Source organism: Mesoplodon densirostris, chromosome 1 (assembly GCF_025265405.1).
Source record: "Mesoplodon densirostris isolate mMesDen1 chromosome 1, mMesDen1 primary haplotype, whole genome shotgun sequence".
NCBI lineage: Eukaryota > Metazoa > Chordata > Mammalia > Artiodactyla > Ziphiidae > Mesoplodon > Mesoplodon densirostris.
The window spans coordinates 18,071,433-18,093,410 of NC_082661.1; the positions used below are offsets into that span (position 1 = coordinate 18,071,433).

General features: G+C 47.2%; 1 protein-coding gene across 27 annotated transcripts in view; it reads right to left on the reverse strand.

The window, feature by feature from the left end:
- TCF7L2 (transcription factor 7 like 2) overlaps positions 1-21,182 on the reverse strand; it is a 200,085-nt gene extending 178,903 nt beyond the window's left edge. For 15 of the 27 annotated variants that reach the window (XM_060099333.1, XM_060099480.1, XM_060099324.1 and 12 more), the window contains exons 1-4: positions 20,501-21,182; positions 20,157-20,223; positions 19,823-19,947; positions 7,758-7,826 (exon numbers count right to left, since the gene is read on the reverse strand). In XM_060099333.1, the coding sequence (XP_059955316.1) occupies positions 7,758-7,826; positions 19,823-19,947; positions 20,157-20,223; positions 20,501-20,689 (450 nt within the window). In that variant the 5' untranslated portion in view covers positions 20,690-21,182. The remainder of the gene's footprint in view (positions 1-7,757; positions 7,827-19,822; positions 19,948-20,156; positions 20,224-20,500) is intronic. The other 12 variants (XM_060099361.1, XM_060099489.1, XM_060099369.1 and 9 more) reach the window with 1 other exon arrangement.
- Positions 21,183-21,978: the final 796 nt, after the last annotated feature.

Consider the following 21,978-nt stretch of genomic DNA (forward strand, 5'->3'; position numbering starts at 1 on the left):
GGACTCTACCTTTGCTCCACTCCAAGAGTGTTCTGGGGCCCAAGAGCATCAGCATCCCTTGGGAGTGAGTCAGAAACGCAGAATCTCAGGCCCCAGCCTGGAACTACTGATCCCACATCTGCATTTTCACAGCACAGGGAAGTGTGAACAGCACTTAGATTGCCAGGCCCCTCAGCCTCAGGGTCCCACAGCCCCCTGCATATGACAGCAGAGTCCCCCCTTCTCACACTGGTACTAACTCAGGGGACAGTGACCATCACTGAGATCACCTGTTAAAGAAATGCTCTCAAAAGAGAGACTCCTACCACTGAACAGACATCCTTTAGAACTCCGAATGCAACCAGTCTCTTCTCCCCCAGGGAAAGAGTCAAGCCAAAATACGCCAACAAACAAAAGATTTTACAGCAGTTGTTCTCATGAAGCTACATGCATCAGAACCATCCAGAGTGGGACGGGGTTCGGATTCCAGCATCCCCCCAGGCCGGTGCATTGTCTTTAATGCTCTCCTGGGGATTGTAATGTGCAGCCAGAGTTGGGAAATACTGCCCTTGCCCACCGGTTCTCAAAGGTTCTGTGCTGTCGCCACAGAAGCGGCGTCAATATTACCTGAAAATTTGTTAAAGCTGCAAATGGCGGGATCTACCCAGAACCTGAAACTCTGGTGGGGCCACAAATGTGCATCTCAGCAAACCCACCAGGCACTTTCTAGGTGATGCTTGCCCAAAGCTGTGAAACGTAGACCTAGTCCTGAGGAATGAGGATCTCCAAGGGGTTAAAACCCAGGATTCTGTATTTTTGAGCGGCTCCCAGGTGATTCTTCTGTATAGACCCCAGAGAGCTGGCTAGTCGCCATTGCTTTAAAAACCCCCAGACCCTGCTGAGCTTATATTCTGAACAGACAGTAGTCAGCATGAGGCTGTGTAGTACAGGCTCTCTCCAGCCCAGTTTTGAATCCTAATTCCTTGACCATGTGCAAAATATCTTGCGTATTTGAGTCTCCATTTCCTGACTCACAAAATGGGGATAATGGTGGTAAGAGTAGCTACACCATTTGGGTTTCCTTCTGCGTTGTTATGAAGAATCAATAAAGAATTCACATACAGCACTTAACACCAGACCCAATGCGTTGGGAGAATTCAATGAGCAGAAGCTGCTACTGCTATCAGCTGTTGTTATTGCCTCTGACCCCTAAGACCAAGCACATCACTGCCCAAGCCACTCTTTCCTAAACAAAGAAATCCCTCTTCTTGAGCCTTACAAAAGTATCTGGCTCTCCTCCCACAACCAGGGAGAAGGAAAGGACTCAAAAGCTCATCAGAGGGCTTCCCTGGTGGCGCAGTGGTTGAGAGTCCGCCTGCTGATGCAGGGAACACGGGTTCGTGCCCCAGTCCGGGAAGATTCCACATGCCACGGAGCGGCTGGGCCCGTGAGCCATGGCCGCTGAGCCTGCACGTCTGGAGCCTGTGCTCCCAAACGGGAGGGGCCACAGCAGTGAGAGGCCTTTGTCCCGCAAAAGACAAAAAAAAAAAAACCTCATCAGAACCTAAGGGCAGTCTAGTTTCTCACTCAAAATGAGAAAAAGTTATCCCCCTCAAGTACTTGGCCAGCCCTTAATTTTTACTCAGCAAGCGAAAATGACTGAGCAGCCGATAAGTGATCAATTGACTGATTTCAGAAGCTTCTGGGGCAACAATTCCAAAACTCCAGTAGGCAAAAATCAGAACCCTGATTAAAAATGAAAACTCCCGGACTGTATCCAAAACCTACTGAGTCAGACCAAGGGAGGTGGGGTGCTTATAAATCAGCATCCAAAACATCACCAAAACTGAAGCTCCCTTGATACGTTTTGCTCACTGACGAACTCCCCAGGGGTCTGGCACACACTAGATACACAATAAATATCTCTGAATGAATGAACAAGCATTCTGAGGTATGGACTTAAATTAGACAATTAGGCTAAAATGCACCACTATAGCAAGTGAATGAACCTTTTGAATACGTTAACTGGCACCCAGAGGCTCTGTCAAACTACTCTAGTGAAATGACATCTGTGTCTGTCTCTTTCTCTCTCTCTCTTTCTCTCTCTCTCTCTCTCTCTCTCTCTCTCACACACACACACACACACACACACAGCATTCTTTGTGGAAAGTGGACATGAAACCTCACAGCCAGTCTGGTGATGGGACTAAAGAACTGTATGAAGAACTGGCTTCTGCACGTTCTCCCTCTTAGCCCAGATCTGCTCCTCATTGGAGATAGCAAACCCTCACGAAACCTGAAAGGTCAGGGAACTTGTGGAGCAAGGGAGGGCCTAGAACACAAGAGACGACCCTCTGAAACATGAACTAGGGAAAAGCCAGGCACCCTCAAACATCCTGCCCAAACCTGCTGGTACAATTCTCTGGATATTTTTATCACAAACACCAAGGATCTACTGGGGCAAAGAGATGGGCCCTGAGCCATAGCACCTCAAGAATCTTAACAATGTTAAGACTCGGACAAGACTCAGTGTCAAGTTCACATTCAAGAATAAAGGACCAAGAGGGGACAGGACACTCTCCAAATTGTATCCTTCTCTCGCTGGCTCCACAAAGCACCCAGGCCCTGGAGGAAGGTCCTCAGGCCGTAGTGAATCATGGCGGATGAGTTCTAAGACCAAGCAGAATGGTATGGGCTGGGAGAACTCAGATGGAAGCTTGCAGCCTTGAGGATGAAAGGGAAAGCAACACCCACTACAAAATCTCCACCGCTCAGCTGTGTAAACAAATAAAATGGTCCATTTCTTCTGGATCCTCTCCTAGCTGTCTTTGTGCACGCACACACAGACACACACAAGCAAACCACTTCACATCTGAAAAGAAAAACAACCAAGAAAGGTCTACACAGTTTGTTTTTGCTGCGTGTGGAGTTTTTCTTCCTAAATCACATCTGACTTGGTGTTAAAACATCAACCTTTGGCCAAAATACTCTTAAAACAAAGGCTTAATTGGTTCTGAAGCAGCCCTTCTGAAAACCAAGGGAAACATCTTCTGTGGACCTTGACCTTAATTCCAACACTGCTCTTGGGGTTGGAAGGAGTGTGGGAAGAGCTCTCTTCAGGGAGGTAGTGGGGATAGTGCTTAAACGTTTATCCACAATCACCTGCAGGGCACCCCTGGGAGGCATCTGCAAAGTGGGTCCACCTCTGCGCTCAGCCTGCAGGATATCTTCCGGGTTAATGGAGACAGTGGGAGGAGTTTCCAGAAACAGGCCCCAGTGGGAGGAGCTCCCACTGGGGCCAGAAAGCAAAGCCGTGCGTGAAGGGGCGTGCACTGGAGCTGGGCAAACTGGCCTCTGATCCCACCCAGATCTTTTTTTTTTTTTTTTTTTTTTTTTTTTTGCGGTGAGCGGGCCTCTCCCGTTGCGGAGCACAGGCTCCGGACGCGCAGGCTCAGCGACCATGGCTCACGGGCCCAGCCGCTCCGCGGTATGTGGGATCCTCCCGGAACGGGGCACGAACCCGTGTCCCCTGCATCGGCAGGCGGACCCTCAACCACTGCGCCACCAGGGAAACCCCCCACCCAGATCTTTTACTGCTCCCCCTCCTGTGTGCCACTCACACACCCAACAACCACTATACTGGTGCATTTCAAAAGATACCATTTGAAATCCAGTGTTCAAGTCTCTCAAAAGGGCGATGCAAGCTAAACACACATATCACTCTCCCAGTCCACTCCTAGTATGAACAACAGAATCCAACACACATATTCCTCCAAAAGATGTGGGTGAGAATGTTACTAGGGCCTTATACTTATAACCTTATACTCAGAGTAGCAGGAAACTGGAAGCAATCCAAATATCCAAAAGCACAGAAAGGACACGTGCACTGTGGCATAGTACATGGCAATAAAAAGGAGCAAACTATGCTACAGGCAATAACAGGGATGAAACACACACATAACGCTAAGTAGGGCCAGACATGAGACGGTATATTCTACACAATCCCATTGCTAAGAAGCTAAAAAACAGGCAAAACTAATCCATGGTGATAGATGAAACTAATCCAGGGTGAGAATTTTTGTCAGCAGTCGGGGGAAGCTTTGAATAACTGAGACCCCAGGGGAATTGGTAATACTCCTTTTCGGGGCCCAGCCAACTACAGCCTATGAGCCAAATTCAGCCACTATCTGTTTTTATGAATAAAGTTTTATTGGGACCCAGCTATACCTATAGCTATTCCCGTAGGTATTATTTTTGGCTGCTTTCACACACAATGGCAGAATTGAGAGGCTGCCACAGAGATTGTTTGGCCTACAAAGCCTAAAATACTTATTATCTGGCCCTGTACAGAAAAAGCATTCCAACCTCATTCTATATAATGATTTGGGTGATGGTTTCTCGGATGTTCACAAAAAGTAAAAGTTCATCCATCTCTCCACTGAGGATCTGTGCACTGTGCTGTACTTATATCTCAATAAAACTCTCTACAAGTCAATAGAATTAAATATCTATGTCTTTGAGGGACTTCCCTGGTGGTCCAGTGGTAAAGAATCTGCCTTCCAGTGCAGGGGACACGGGTTCGATCCCTGGTAGGAGAACTAAGATCCCACATGCCGCAGGGCAACTAATCCCGTGTGCCACAACTACTGAGCCCACACTCCTCATCTAGAGAGCCTGCGTGCCACCCACGCACTCTGGAGTCCGTGCGCCACAACTAGAGAGAGAAAACCCGCACACCACAACTAGAGAGAAGCCCAAGAGCCACACAAAGATCCCGTGTGCTGCAAATAAGACCCAATGCAGCCAAAAATGAGAAATAAATATAAAATAAATATTTTTTTTTAATCTATGTCTTTGAAAAAAAAAGGTCTTTTAATTTTTATTCCAATTATACTGTGTTAACCATTTAGGGAAAATATGGCTTTCGTGTTGCTCTTGTCTTTTCAAAACTGAGAGGAGTTAGGAGATTGTCAAAAGTGGGAAGATCCCAACACATCATTGATACTGTGTCCAAACCTTTTAGAAGAACATGACAGACACGTCTAGAGAATCACTCAGAAGCCATTCATATAAATGTTGCACCTGGCCAAGTCCTGAGATTACAGGAGGGATGGGAAGGGAAAGGGGGAGGAATCTCATGGGATGCACGGTGTCATACTACTCTAGGTTATTTCAGGATATAGCTTAGGAAAGCAACCAGCTCAGCTCAGATTGAAATACTGTACCTATTAAGGTTAAACAGTTTTAAATTTCCAGGGAAGAAAATTCTGCCCTGACAATCACGTTGCATCTAAGCCTTAAACTGGAGAATGAGGCAGAGGGCAAACATCCGCTCTCCTCCACACCAAAGCGGGGCCACCCTCTCCTCTCACCCTCACATTGCTACTGAGCTGCCATGTGCCTTGGGAACAATTTTATTGTGTCTGAGGTTTCCTCTTTTTTTCCCCTTTGCTTCTTTCGTTTCATTTTGTTTCGCCATTTATCCTTTGATGGTCAAACTAAAATTACAGCTAGATGCCATGTGGCTTTGACCTCATCCTGGTGTAGCAGAGACTGGGGGAGAATGAATCCTCAAAGCATGGTGGTGCTGGGGCTCTAATAAAATATCTCTCTGTTTGCCCACATGGGCATCATGCCTTAGCAGACAGAAGCAGGGGAGAACAATACTACCTGTTCATGGACGAGTAGTAATGGTTTCAGTCCTCCAGACAATGAGCTCTGTAACTTACTCCATCTCCCTCCTGAGAAAGCGCTTCACACGGCCCACACTGTGCCAGGTGGTTTGGAGAAAGACGAACTGCTCGGCCTAACAAGGGACACTTCAGCAACGGGTGTAAAGACACAAAACAGCTACTCTGGGCTCGGCTGGTCTCCCAGTGACATGGCCCCAGCCAGCCTTTCCACTCCAAGATAGGGATCGTGATGCTATTCAACCTTGACAATTCCCATACCCCAGGCAACAGGATTTTCCAGCCCTTCACAAGATGCAGCAGGCCTCAGGACACTGTTCATCATCCATTCATCAAGAGTTAGGGTTTGGGCTTGTTCTCCAACCAAGCCCTGAGTCTATACCCTTTTCTGGGAGCAACATTCACTGTGCTGTTGATCAAAAGGAAGAAGGGTCCCCCAGGGAGAGTACCAGCAAGCACACCAGCCTTGGGGACTTCCCTGGGGGTCCAGTGGTTAAGACTCCATGCTTCCAATGCTGGGGGGGGGGGTGGAGGGGGGGCACGGGTTCGATCCCTGGTTGAGGAACTAAGATCCCACATGCTGCGCAGTGCGGCCAAAAAATACAAAAACAAAAACAAAAAAATCCACCAGCCTTGGAAATAATCTGGGGGTGGAGGAGCATTATCGAGAGTCGCACTTTCCCCTAAAATACACACATGGACCAGCAGCACGACTGTAGAAGGAATCAAAAAAAATTTTTTTTTTTGCGGTACGCGGGCCTCTCACTGCTGTGGCCTCTCCCGTTGCGGAGCACAGGCTCCGTACGCGCAGGCTCAGCGGCCATGGCTCACAGGCCCAGCCGCTCCGCGGCATGTGGGATCTTCCCGGACCGGGGCACGAACCCGTGTCCCCTGCATCGGCAGACGGACTCTCCACCACTGCGCCACCAGGGAAGCCCTCAAAATATTTTTAAAATAAGTTACTGTCACCTTGAAATGAGTACAAAATACTAGGGGCTCCACCGAATAACAACGTCTGCTGAGTCCTACTTTTCACTGGTGGAATAATTCACAATGTACCTGGGGCAAAGGGCTACTGGAAAGTCTTCTCCAGACAGAGGCAGGTTTGAAACAGCACAGCTACAAAGATGCGATATGGCTGTGGACCACATACACACACACAAGTTATCTGCAAGGGCTAACCGCAAGAAAGGGAGCAAGGGAAGAACGGAAATGATATAACCATGCGACACCAGCTTCCAAGGAGAGAAGACCCCAGAGCCAGACTTGAATGCCCCAACAGCAGGTTTCAAAAGCCTCCCCTTGAAGGGTTAACCCAGAAGCAGAGGCCTCAAGAAGTTTCGGCACCATTAGTTACACCATGAGGTCCATCCATCCTGGCCAGGCCAGGCAGACAGACGAAAATCGTATTAGTCTGCTCTCCCTCCACTACTGCACTCCGTTGGCATCAGTTCAGCTCTGAGTCTATATTAGTCTGTGATTTGTTTAGCCTTTGGATTTAAGAGAATGGAAGTACTACGTGAGCAGGAAACAGGACACTCATCAGAAGCTGGGATCCGTCGCCTTTCCCTCCCAGCACTTCCAGTGTCATGTATCAACAAGTCCCAGAGAAATCAACATTTCAGAACAATCAGGTCAAAAGTGATATTCTTAGCACCACTTAACATGATTTTGATCCACCGGAAACAACTCTCTGGCTGTCACACAGCCTCCTCTCCTATCTCACCCCCCTTAATTCTTCCCATTCACATTCTGTCACCTCATGTGACTCCCAATTTAAGACCCCTCCTGAAGCAAAAAACAGTAGCCAAGCTAGGGGGTCTGTGGGCCCATCATGCCTGATCAAGATGCTCTTAACAAAAAGACACAGGCTTCTCCTTCTTTCCCTATCTTTAAATCATTTTAGCAGCATTTCTTCTGCTCTTGTTTCTTCTTTGCTTCCAACCTCCCCCGAAGAATCAACCACAACCACGCGGCCATCATCACCACCATCATCATCACCTAGGTCAGGGGGAGGGGTGGAGAATAAGAGACACAAGAGACCTACACATTGACAAATCAAGCTTCGGGATCTCTTGCATGTCCTACCTGAATTGCAATCTGGTGTTCAATCGTTTTGTACGCAGAGTAATGTGTGCTCCCGGACTGAAAATAGAGCTGTAGAAAGAAACCAAATCAAAGCGTTCTGCTTATGTCACAAACTACAAGAAAACATCTTAAGCAGTTTATGAATAGCAGACAAACCTTCCTAGATTGAACTGCAGCCTTGGCATTCAATCAAGACCTCTGTATTTTTACTTGTTGCTATAAATAAGATGCTCATAATAATCTAAAGTTTAAAAAATAAAAAAACACCTATTCAATAAGCAAAAGGGGGGTGGAGGGGGCCAGGAGCGAGGATCAATGACATGAAAAGGAAAGACGGACGCCCATTAAGACATAAAGGAAGCCAGTGTGCTGAGCAAGATGCTGCAGAAAAATTAACTGTGTGCTGCAAACATCATCAGAATTGCGACACGCAGGCAAGAGGGAAAGACTGGGAGAGAAAGGATGTGAGAAGCCACAAGACTGCAAAGGTACAAGCCCCCCAGAGTTCTAAGAACTAGGCTCTCACCCTCAAACACAATTCTCTTTGGGGGAAAACAAATGTGGCAGGCAGAATTCAGGGGCCACTCGATGCCTTATACATTCTTTCACAATGACTAAGCTATCAGTCCCAGGACGGCTCAGGACAGCTCTGCAGCCCGCACGCACTCTAGGAATCCACACATCCCCAAAGAAGGGGCCAACCACTGCCAAAGAGCCACTGAGTTTTCTAAAGACCACCTATTTGGGGGCCCCTGGGTGAAGGTACATCCCTGGTTCACCCAGACTCTCCACAGCAGAAGGCTAAAGTCTCTCCTGGGCCTTTCCCTCTGAAGCCCTATAGACCTACCATTAAAGAAACGGGTAGCCCCAAATAAAAAGGAATACCAAGAGGCCTCTCCAAATTCTTCTTTTCCCAAATAGTACTTATTAATCTTGGGCTGCTACCAACTGGGAAAACAAACACCATCTGCTGACTTATTTTATAAACAATACGACAAACACTAAAAGATCTCAACAATATCTGAAAATGCATTTTAATTGGCCATAAACGAACAACTGATGAAGAATCACACGGTCCTATGAAACCCCTGCCCATCTCCCTCGCAGCAATAGGCAAATCAGTTACATTTCCAAACACAGACCTGAATTACTATAGCAAACCATTGCCATTACCACCACTGACGATTACTATTACCAGAACCTTCCTGTAGAGCAGTTCTTTAGACCCCATTATTGTGTATCTTGCTCCCTGCAAGAAAAATTATTCAGTTTATACAGGTTTTTATTTTGGGGGGGAAAAAAAGAAATTCACATAAGAACTTCTGAACCAACTCAAACTAAACGCAACCCAGTAGTAATGAAATTTTTTAAGTAGCCTAAATGCACACTGCTCATGGGATAAGGCTGTACCGTTCCCAGTTGGGGATATAGTGGGTTCTGAGATCACTGTATCTGCTCCAAGTGAACAAACAAAAACACACTGCCTGTACATATATTAGGAGTCGGCTCGTTCCCAAACAATACTAATCAAAGTTAAAAGGGGGCACAATAAAGGTGGGCCAAATATATATATATTCCTTTACCTGTCAAAGCAGAGTAATGAATCACACTCCCTAAAACAACAAAAGATAAAGGCTGAGCCACTGAAATAAGCCCCCTACGCACACAGCACCCCCCAACCCCCGCACACACACACTCAGGAGCAGTTCATCCAAAGTGAGTCACTGAAAAAGACAGATGAATTTGCCCCCTTGGCCCCCCTGTCCTTTTTGTGAAAACTGCCAGTCAGTAAGCGGAGATCGCACTAATTACTGTGACAATTCTGCATTGTGTTAAAACAACTTTTGTGCGGGGGATAGGTTCCTCTGCGAGTTTGGAATTCTTGGCTGAGAGCAGCTCTTGTCGGAGCGGGGGACTCCCCTGCTCAGGAGAGAAGGCAACACTAAAAACCTCGTCCCCCTTTTCAGCCGGTTTTATGCTGCGATTTTCCAACTGCCTGATTCAGAGCTTAATGGAAACTTGTCCAAGCTTTTCTTCCCACAAACCTTGCGGAGCCCTAAGGCAATCTTGCACTCAGGGTAACCACAGAAATCTCCTATCATCAATTAAAATCGAATGGACACCTGATAACTAAGTCAACGTCGTGGAAACAAAATTTCATATAATCACGGCCTTCTCAATAAATTAATGAAACTGTGGCTAATCCAAATTCAATTTCCATTTGTCCGGTTCCACACTTAATCCTCATGTTCATCACCACCCAAACAACAACACAACCCCAGAGAGAATGCTACAATTAAGACAGTAAAAATGCAGCTGCAAGGTCCTTAAGAATCTGGTAGGACAAAGTTACTTTCACCTTCACACACACCAATCTAACATCCCCAAGTAATGCAACTCCCCTCCTCAGGTATCCAGGCACACAGAATAACTGCCACCAGCTCATAAATCCACACAGTACAAGCTCCAATCAGCTCTTCACTCCCAGCCAGTACCCACTGTGTTGGAGAGATTTTGAGCTTAAACTTCCCCCCAGCAACAGCGACGAAGACTTACAATTTTCTCGTTTCTCCTTTGGGTTCCCACCCCCTCTTTTCCCAAATACTCCTTTCTAAAACACACCCTTTAAATACTGCTTTTTCCATCCCTGTAGAACACAGAGATGCCTTGTTCATTATAGTCTAGCTTTTTAAGACAAACATAAAATACAAGGACCCAGTAAAAACTTGGCATTCTAAACTGGAACAATAATTTATTTATATCTCCGTAAAAAGCTAGAAGAAAGAACCAGAGAGGGTTGGCCCTTTGTGCTTTTGTTTGTTTGCTTGCTTTTGGAAGATGAGGGGCGCTTGAGAGATCTTAGGTGGCGATCTAAGGCTCATCTGAGTTCAAGAACCAGGTTCCCCCAGGCCTGGACTCTTGGGACCACCCCTGCTCTTTAGCCACCTGCAGCACTGCGCGTCATTTCCGCATCCAGCAACTGTGGCTCTTGTACACTGGGTCCGCAGCACACCCTCAATGTGGTTCCCCCTGCCCCGCCCCTCCCCAGGCATCTTGAAGCAGCACCAAATGAGAACTCCAAGGTACTTTTCATGTCATGCCTTCCTGTGAAACTCTCAACAAAACAAACCTTCCCTTCCTGTGTGCTTGTTTACAGTGGCCAAGCCCACCCAACCACCCAGTCGAACACCTCCCGGTGACCGTGACCCAGCCCCCTCTGGTCCGGAGGAAGAGCCATGGAGATGCGGTGGTGCTCAGCACAGCCTTGCCTACATTTTCCAGCAATTCAAAAACCAACATTTTATGATCAACCACCTCCCTTAACAAGAAGTCCTATCTTGATTTCTCTCATTTCATTTCTAATCACTACTACTGGCCCTAAATTTGATGTTTCAGATACAAGACATCAGAGTTACCCAGAGATGGGAGAAAAGGGAAACAGCTTTTGCAATCACAGAGATCTCATCCTCAAAGGCGACTAAAAGAATTGAAACACTACATTGGGTTTCAAACTTCCAGTAGGATGAAGATTAATTTTGTATGCCTATTCATTCCACTAAATTGGGAAGAGCGGGGAGCATTTGCTTTATTTCCAGTTTTATGAATCACCAAGCTTTCTATTTAAAAAAAAAAAAAAAGAAGAAGAAATTCAGATTCATTTCCTAAACGGTTTTGGTTTGGGGGATTTTTTGGTCCACCTTCCTCTCCCCTGTAGCTATCACCGTGAGGCACTTGAAGTTTAATTTCCATGTCATTAGCATAAAAGGCAGAAGAGAGGCTTAAATATCTAAGACGTTTTCTTAAGTCACCAGTCATTTTGCAGGACAGAGACATAGCACCCCCAGCCCTATGCTGGGAGCCTCTTACATTTAGTGGGAAATAAACTTCTGACCAGGCCTTTGGGTGCCTGCCCGCCCCCTTAAAAGATGCCAAGGGGACTTCTAGTTTCCACAGGGAAGGCAAAGCCAGCACTGACTGCTAGGTATGGAGGCTTAAACATTCCTGCAAAGATCCAGACACAGAACATCTGTACCCTCCTACAGCAACAACTTAACAAAGGCAACCCCTTTTCACTTCCTGGCATTCTCCTTCAGAAATTCTGCTGCAACAAAACACATGCCTTTAGACACAGGAACAATCTCTCCCACTGTCTCAACGTTCCATCAAATGTCTATTTACCCTCATTAATTTTTTCTTTTCTTTTCCTCAACCTGAAACCATCAGCTATGAGTCAGAGAATGATCATTAACTTTTACAGCTTTCATACACATCCACCTACTCACATTGGGGGAAAGAAGTATTGACTTGCAACACTGCCTGAGACCAAAATCCTCTAAGAAGAAAAAAAGGGGGGGGGAATCACTTCAATAAAGTTATATCTATAGGTCTATGGGGGGATGCTACATTCATTGTTTTTCCACTTTGTGCTGCAGTCTCTTGCAAAAAAAATAGAAAGAAAGAAGTTGAAGTCGAACTTGGTTATGGTGATGGGCATTTTTGGACTGGTTTTTTTGAGGGAAAATTAGATGATTTTCTTTAAACATCAAAACATAATTACATTTCTTAAACTGTTTGGGGGAGGGGAGAATAAAGTTAAGCAAGTTTCCCGCTCTTGTCCAAAACACATTTCCAGCATATAAAAACACGTGGGCTAAAGTGCTGAGACATGTTCCTAACACAGCATTTTTCATTAAAAGTTGCTACACTAACACTCTTAAAATGATGCCCCATCATTACTCCACTTAGCAGTCACAGGCTGCAACTCATAACGAATTAATTTGCATTAATGTGGGTTGCATGTGTCCTTCCCTGGGTATGCCATTGTGATTCAGGCTTAATAAAACTGACACGACAATAACATAGTGCCCTTTATTTCACTTTCCCAAACCAACCAACCCACCCAAAGACCCACACAAATCCTCTCGATTTTTTAAGCATTTTGCTAATATATTTAGTTCATCATAATTGGTCCAGCACGCAAGAACCTAGTTATCGTCTCCAGTAAATATTTATAGCATCACTCTTTCCCATTCATTCTGCATTTTCTTAGAGAATCTCACTGTAGCCTACATCTGCAATTCATTGACTTTACAATTTACCACATGTTGGGATGGGAGAGGTCTTAGCTCCATTTGAATCACTACACAAATATGCAAGTGATTTATCGGTTTCAAACTAAAGACTGCAAGAGAAGGACTCCACTTTTCCTGAACATTACTTCTTCTGGCAGACCATGAACAATTACAGTTCGTACTAATTAAGCTCTGTAAATGTGCTGTGCCTTACTAATGTCTACCAGGCCTCAAATTTATTTTCATGATGCCAAACTTTAGCAAGCAATTTTAACTCCTTCAGAGCTGATCCCACTAGTAACCATTCCTTCCCCCTGTAGATCGAGCTGTTTGGGGCTACTTCATGACGAAAAAACAAAAACAAAACAAGAAAAGAATAAAATATTACAGACGAATTACCAGCCTGAAATCAGATGTGCCCAAGGAAGAAAAAACCTATCCTGGGAAAACCGAAGAACACCAGGGCTGATAACCCGTTCAAAGATCCCACAGCCCCATCTTTGTAATGAGCTGTTAAGGGATTCATATCTGTCCCTGAGGGCTAGTAAGTTTCTGCATTCCATTGATTAGAAAATAAAACCTTTCAGCCTCTGTCTTGAAGTCTGGGTTGGATGGAAGGAAGGATCCGGCCAGCAAGGACAGCACCATCAGCTCCTACCCCCCTCAACAGTTACCCACACACCTCAGAATCCCACTCCCCCTTTACCAGGTGGTCAGTTTGTAACACACACACTAGAAAGCCCACTTTTTTAAGAATGAATTAAAATCAGGAGGATAATTGGCCTTCTCTGTCACATCGGGGTCTTGACCACAGATGTCCCATCCCCAGCTCCTCACACAATAACTTACATGAAAGACTATCTGACGCTGGATAGAGCTTTTTGGGTGAAAAGTGGATTGCGACCAGTCTTTACTGAGCAGAGCCATACAGTTGTTAATAGCCACCCCCCACCCATAGTATTTCTACCTCTCGGTAAGAAACTTCTAATCCCTAATTTCAATCAAGCCATTTCCTCAAGCCCAAATCTCTGTCCCATCTTCTTACACTTTTCTAATCTTTCTCAGGCAAGCATTTATTCTTCCTCCCCTGCTACTTTTCTGTGCTTCCTCCCCCAGATACCACTGCACTTTCCCCAAATGAATGGCCTTCCCACTCCCAAGGTAAATCTGGATTTTTTTTCTCATCTATTAATTCTTTTAATCAACTCTCCTCACTCTATGGCACTTTTTTTTTTTAAACCCTCACGTTAACTAGCGCACTATGCAATGTGTGTATTTTCCCTTCCAGCTCAGTGGAACATCGTATAAATTAAAGACCCGTCTCCCGTATCAGGTTTCTTTAAGTATTCTGGGAAATATGCACAATATAGGCAAGAGGGTCTCAAAAAAAAAAAAAAAGAAAGAAAGAAAGAAAGAAAGGAAAAAGGGAGAAGCCAGAAGAAAAGGAAAAAAGATGCAAACACCTAGAGCAACTTTGCTTTTGAAAAAAGGCATTTGTGCCGAGCCCCTCCCACCCACCCAACTGAATTTCCATTACTGAAAGTGCTCTTTATAAATGTGTGTAACAATAGCCTGGAGGAAAAGTACAAGTCAGCTGCCAAAGGAGGAGGGGGTGTCTGTCTCAGTAAGCTCAGATTGTAGGCATGGGGGTCAGAGGAGGGGAGAGGGCAGCTTTTGCGAAGGGCTCTCCACACCCCACCCCCATCTCATTGCTTATAATTAGTGAGAGAAATCTGAGCTACTGCCAGTGTCTGCGGACCTTGAATATTATAAGGCCAACGTGGCGTCAAATATCTTAACATTCATAAGTGTTATGGGCTGTAAATAAAGCCTGTGGATTTATGACCCGGTGGCGCTTGCCAGCAAAGGACTGGGGCACATTTCTTTCAGCAGACCTGTCGAGGTGCAAGTTTGCCTTTGGTTGTAAAATTAACCATTTCCTTCACAAAGGTGCTCAATTATAAGTCAGAGTTGAAGATTTACTTACACGGTTGCCAATATCCACTGCCAGAAGAAACTTAGACGCCCACAACACACACCCCCTTCAAAAATAAAAGCCTCAAGAATTTGATTCACCCCGCTCCTTCTCAAAACTTCTGAAATGTGTCACCTCGAAACAGTTATAAATGTGGTTAAAGATATTATCTAATTCCACTCACCAAGACTAAAAAAGCTTACACCTACTTCCCTGGAAAGTGCTTATTTATTTGGCAACGCCATGTTTTAAAAAAACAATAAAGGAGTAAATCACTCCTTGCCTGAAGTTTTGTCCCTCCCCCCAATATAATGTCATCTATTTCCTGTGTAGGAGAGAGAGAGCCTCTGCTAAATCCAGGTTGCCTCAGACTTAACTGCCAATAAACCAACTTCCACAGAACTTCCAGACAGCTGGGGAAAAGGTCCTCGGAGTTTTAGTCATGGTCCAGAAACACAGGTCCACACAAAAATCTGCAGCTGTCTTTTCTCTGCAGTGCATTTTTAATGTGATTCGGGGGCCCCTGTTGTGAAACATCTGACAAAATGCAAAATCCTCTTAGATACCTTCTAGTTTACCCCCTGTGCATGCGTAAGAGAAGTTGCACCAACATTTCTCCACCAAGAAATCTAGGCGCTTTTCGTATGCAGGCAGGCACCTCGTGGGATGTGAGGAGGCGTTCAAAACCTGGAAAGACTTCTACTGTAATCTTTAAAAGCACAGCCTCTGGTGCAACTATTAAAATGCTGGTTTTCTAAAGCAAATATTTTTTTAATAGCGTGCAGAACTGCAGTTATCCTGCGCTGCTAACAGAACAGCATTCTTGATCTGCCAGCCCCCGGAAACTTTCCTGTAACTTTTTCACAGCTTGCTAAGAAACAGAAAGCTGACCAGCTTCCAGCAGGGACCCTAAATGAAATCCATATCAGTAAAATTAAAATCAAGGTGGAAAACTCCTAGCCAGAGCCGGGATTGTTTTCCTCCAAATCTTTTCTCAATCAGATAGGGGGCATCAGTGAAAGCTACTTCCCTTCAGCAGTCAAAAGTTTCCAAAAACACTTCTTCCAGATAAAAACACTCCAGGCTCCCGACTGCCTCATAGTTTGTTTCTGGGATTTCAGAAAGCTTTCACTTCAACAAACTGCAAAGCACTGGCATATTAAATTTATAATCATTAAAATATGACTTATTGGGTGAATGTTGAGCCCATAATCCAAACTGCAGACATTAAACCCCAACCTATAAAGATTAGCACGGAATTAATACTTTGCATTGAGACTGAAATCTAAACATGTTTGCCATAAATATTTCTGAAGGAGATGAAAAACAATTAGCATAAATACCAAAGAAGGGCAAGAACACCTGTTCTTTTTCAGGGCGATAAGCATTTTATTGTTCTCTATTTAAAATGTAATGACCTGTGTAATTACAGTAATATTACATTGTTATGTAGGGGCTTGGAATGTCACACTTTGAAAAGTGTTGTCAAAACAATCAGGGGTGAAGGTGGGGGGTAGGAGGACAATGGGGAAGGACCACCATTAACCCTTCACACTCCGAGGTCTAAATCTTTTGTATTAGAAAGGATTATGCTGTTTGAGCGAGGAGAAAACATCCATTTTTCACCAGGCAGAAAGAGAAGTTGCTGCCCGGCTAAATAAAACCCCAATGAATAATAGGCCCCTCTTGGTTTCCTTTAAATGCTGGATTCCAAGTTCAAAAATGAATTCAAGATGCTGCTTATTTATTTGTTCAACCTAGTAGCAAACAGCTTCAGCTGAAAAGCAAACAACTTTGGATGAAAGAAGATGTGAAAGCTCTAATAATCAACCCCTTAAAAAGAATTTCAAACCTAATTGGAATTTCGGCCACCGTATCCCATATTCTCATTTGGCAGGAGGGAAAAAGAAGTGTAAAACCACTCTTTCCTATCTACTTTAATATGGTAACAGTATTCTTACCTTTGGTATATACAAATGTTACCACAATTCTAATATTTGCACTTCTGTCACCTCCCGTCTACCCAACCTGACCTCTCACCTTAATGCTTTTTTGTATTCGAGTCTTTTTAAAAGCTGTTCCTTTTACTGTATCAAAGGCTAAATTAATGTGATGCAGAAATCTTGTCATTTTAAAATAAAAGTATTACTATCAAGCTTTATGGCGTCTCCAGCAATTAAAGCATTATTCTTGAGATAAAATATTATTCATCATAAGCCCATTTAATGATACTCCTTAATTCTTTATGTTCTTAAAAAGAAAAGCAGAAATCAGGAATCCAAAGAGTTTGCTTTTTAAAGGATGCAACTGCTTACAGGTACACTCGTAAGTTAACAGAAAATGTAGCAAAAGAACACCACCACCAAGGAGGGTCCGGAAGAGAATAGAACATACAGCTAATTTGTCTTTACACCTTGCCCTCAAAAACACACTCTATGAAGCACTAAGAATTTCAGATGAGCATGAAAAGACCGCTATCTTGCCTATAGATTCCTTCGGCAGCTGTATCAAATCTGGAATTGCAAGCCGGCCCTCTGATCGAAGAGGTCAGGAGTGACACACAACAGCCTCTCAGCCTCATTTCCATGGCTCTACTTACCAGCTTAAATAACCTTAATTCTGGAGCACATCAGCTAACCCAGGTAACAGATAGGAGGAGGAAGGGCCTGTGCACACTAAAGATGTCTGTTGATGTTTGACACGCAAATACTAAAACTGCCTCCTGACTTCAGAAATGTCTTCTCAGACTCCATCTGATGTCACAGCATCAGGCCACCCGCTATGTCCACAATTAAAATAACTAGACGCCGAGGGTTCCTACAATGCCCACAAAGGGGACGGGTTGTCGGGAGCCATCCTTTTCGCACCGGGAAATCATTTATTTACCTTTAACAATTTCCCTGTTTCCTAATTACAGCGCAACACAACTGTTGGAGTTTCAGGAGATCCTGCGGCAATATTGCCAGCGGTCACAGACAGGAGTTTGCAAAGAGTCAAGAAGGCCAGCAAGCCCACCATCAAAGCTCAATATTCAGATGGCCTTTCAGATGGCTAAGTGGACTTTAAAATAATACCAGAGAGGCTTCCATCGTAGGGAGAGGGGAGGAGAGTAAGAAATTCTCAGGGTTACTTTGGAATGTCGCTTGGTCGGCTTGGTTATTACACAAACTCTCCGATTCTGAGCCGAATACTCCCGGTTCAGGATGCCCACAGGCTCCCAAGAAAAATACAACGTAACCGGACTGTGTTTCCCTTACAGCTGCAACCCCACTGCCCGGCCCCCGCCGCCTGAAAGAACTGGCCCTGCAGGAGGAGGTCGGGCTGAAAGGCTCTCCCAGCTTCCCAAGCATGCAGAAGCCTGGGAGCGCGGGAGGGGGAGGGAGGGTAATAATTATTTCTCTTTCCTAGCCATAAAAAATGACCGGTCTAGCATGCCCTTGCCATTTTTGCCAGGGCCCAAAAAAACAAGTCAAACCTGATAGTTAATATTTTAATGCTTAAAAACACTTGTAGATCTGATCGACTCCCGTCCGGCAAGCCCTCGGCCATTAGCACCGATTCCACGGCTGCTGAACAGTGGATACACTATTTCAAATTGCTATCTCGAGTTACCGAAAAAGAAAATAAAACAGAAGAAGTGAGTGTAAATAAGAGGTAGGGGGACCATACCAGAGAGGGTGCAAAATGACAATCCCGAGAAGCCGGGCACAAACGTTTAGAGGTTGCGTCTAGAGATTCGTAATCCAGGCTTTTTAGAGGAGGGTGGGATGGGGGGAGGGGGTTCAAGGCGAGGGCAGGGGGCAGAGGCCTGTCGGGGAAGAGGGTGAGCCTTATTCACAAATGTCACGGGGGGGGCGCGGGACGCACGCCGCGGGAAGCGCCCCCCCCGGAGCCTGGCACCCGCGCCGCCCTGGAGCCCCCCAAAGTTGGGTGGCCCGCGATCAGCAGCCCAATCCCTTGAAGGAAAGGAGCCCTCGGCCTCCCTCACCCTCTATACACCCTTGGGCCCCGCACAACCTGGTCTCTGGCCCCCCAGGGCCCACTGAGGGCCTTCTCGGAAGCTGGCGAGCGCAGATCCCGCTATAAATCCCAAGGCACCAAAATTCCCTAGAAATACATCAAGTCCGCTCGGAGGAGGCCATCCCGGCTCCATACAAACCAAAACCCGCGGCCACAGGGGCCTCTCCACCCCGCGCGGCCCGGGAGAGCCCGCAGCCAGCGCGCCGGGCAGCCGAGCCCGCCACGGCGCCCAGGGCGCTCGCGGCCCTGCGAGGTGGCCCCAGTAAAGGAAGCCCAGAGCCCCCAAGTTTGCAGTGGGACCAGTCTTGGAAGCGTGACCTTCCAGGGGAAAAGGGAAGGAGGTCTGAGAGCCAGCCACCGCCACTAGAAAGCTAAACAAATAAGCGGCCGAAAGAGAAAGGCGAGGCGCTTCTCCAAGGCCCCGGGCTCCGCGCGCCCGCTAGTTCTCAAGTCCAGCGCCTGGAGGACAATCCACTCTACCCCGCGCGTCGGGCGCAGCCCATTAACTCAGTCCCCGGCAGCGGCAGCCAAGGGGTTAACCGGGGAAAGCCCAAGACGCCACAGAAGAGGGAAGGAAAAGAGAGAGAGGGAGAGGGAGAAAAGAAAGAGCCACACAGTCATCTTCCCAGGGTGAAGAAACAAACACCACCACCAAAGGGGGCGGGGGGAATCAGAGCGCAAAAAAAAGTTCTTCTGATTCCCCCCCAACCAACAAAGCCCTGCTTGGAAAGAAGAGTCTCCCCAACATCACGAGGCAACAAACTGAAAGCAAGAACATGGCGAAGTGCAAACAAATCCAGTCCACAAAAGGCAGAAAAGTTTGGAGAGTTTCGGGCTGCCTGGGCCACAAGAGGGGGAGGGGAGGCGGGGAGGGGAGGAGGCGGGGAGGGAGGGGAGAGGGAGGGAGGGGGCAGGGCAGGGCAGGGGCCGCATGCGGGGCCGGGCGGGAGGCCAGGGCGGGCGGGCAGCGGGCGGGGGCCGCGCGCGGAGGCACTTACGGTTCGGGCGGTGGGCGAGAGCGATCCGTTGGGGAGGTAGGGGCTCGTCAGGTCGGGGATCATGATGAAAGGGTAGCCGGGATACGGTGGCCCCTTAAAGAGCCCTCCATCTTGCCTCTTGGCCGCTAACATGGCGGGGCAGCGAGGGGACGGCGGCGGCCGCGCGGAGCGGGAGAGAGCGAGGAGAAACTTTTTAGAAAGTGCCCCAAGTGGCTGGGCGCCCCGGCCGGGCCGACGGAAGGCCCGGCCGAGCGGGGCGCGGGGCCCGGGCGCGCGGGGCGGCGGGCCCGGGGGACAGCTCCCGGCGGCTGCGGGGCGCGCGGGGCGTACTCACCTTCTTCCAAACTTTCCCGGGATTTATCTCGGAAACTTTCGGAGCGAGGCGGAGGCCGTCTTTCCGCCTTCCCGGAGGGGTGGAGGTGGGGAGGGCGAGGGGCAAACGCCACGCAGAGGGGGGAGAAGGGGGAGAAAAAGAATCAGCGAGGTGGGGGGGTTTGGGATGGGAGAGAAAAACAGGGTTACAAGTTTTTGCAATGGTGGCACCACACGCACACGCCGCCCGCCCGGCCCCGCGGCGTTCCGCCGCCGCCCCCAGCCCCGATTTCTTCCCTTTAAGCAACATTTGCCAAGCCCAGGAAATAGATTAAGAACCCCACCAGCCCGAGGGGCTTTTCCTACCTCGGAATCGGAGGAGCTGTTTTGATTCGTTTCTGATTCATTGACTAGAGACGATTTGACATCAGCTAAATCCCTCTCTGCCGAGGAGTTTTCGGAGCTCTTCTCCTCTTGCTCGCCCTCGTCTTTGAAGGAAATCAGTTCGTCGTTGGCGCCTAGGTCATCTCCTCCACCGCCGTTCAGCTGCGGCATTTTTTTCACCCACCAGCAGCAATTTTGGAAGAAAAATGAAGGAGAAAGAAAAACCAAAAAAAAAAAAAAAAAAACCCAAAAAGTTTCGCCCCCCCCAGAAAAATACTGCAAGAAAAAGACGAGTCCAAGGTGAACTTTTTTCTGCTTTGGGGTCTTTTTCTCCTGGGGAGGGGAAAGAGGGAGGAGGGGAGGGGAAGGGGGGGGAGATCTTCTGCACGCGTGAGTTTGGGTTTCTTTTTTCTCTCGTTCCCAAGGATCCGATCAATGTGCAAAAAAATAATAAATAAAAAAAGGGGGGTAAAAAAAAACACACACACCAACAACAACAAGAAGTCAGATATAAAGAGCAAAGGGGGGGGAAGCCGAAGATACAGGAGGAGCTCGTGCCGCTCGGATTTGAGTGAGTTGAAGTTAGACTGAGAGCTTTTCAGTTCAAAGGCGGCGCTGATTGACAGATAGAAAAAGGGGGATCGAAATCCGGAGGAACGGAGTAGTCTGGGAGCGGAGATTATTGACAGGGAGAGAGGAACACACTCGCTTAATGAGATGCCGGGGGGCGGGGCCGGCCCGGTGACGTCTGCATAAATAAACAGCCGGGGTGGGCGGGGCGGGGGTGGCTAACAATGATCCTTTCGGGCGCCGGGAGAGGGAGGAGGGAGACGAGGAGGAGGAGGAGGAGGAGAGGGGCGGGGGAGGGGGGAGAGACGGAGGGAGGAGTGTGCAGGGGGAGAGGCCTGCGCTGAGTGTGTGCGAGCCTGGGAGTCTGGGCGAGGGAACGGGGACTCGCTCCGGGAGGGGGGTGGCTTCAGAAAGACAATGCGGAGTAGGAGAGGAGGGGAAGGGGGTGGCGACCGCGTCAGGAATCCGAGCCGAGGAAGGCGGAAGGAAAGCCCACTTGGGGGGCGGGGATGGGGTGAGGCCCAGAAAAAGTGCACTTTAGAAATATTAGAAATAAGTCTTAAGGAAGGGGGAAAGGAGGAGAGTATTGTGGGGAAGGGGTGCGGGCTGGTGCTTAGTGGTTAAGCCAGCAATGAAATCAGCCACCCTTGGGCGGGATATAAGAGAAGTGGTCAAAAAGAGAGATCAACCCTCCACTTTCAGAGAGCTTGGGGAAGTGGAGGGCTGGGCAAAGTTCCTGGTTATCTGCAATGAAAGAAACTATTAACCCACGAGGTCTTCCCTCCCTTTTCTTGTGTATTAATAGTGAATCATTTCATTAAATCTTAAATCTCACTAGAATAAATAGGCCAAGATGACTTTTTATCCAAAAAACAATCAAATACTGTAGT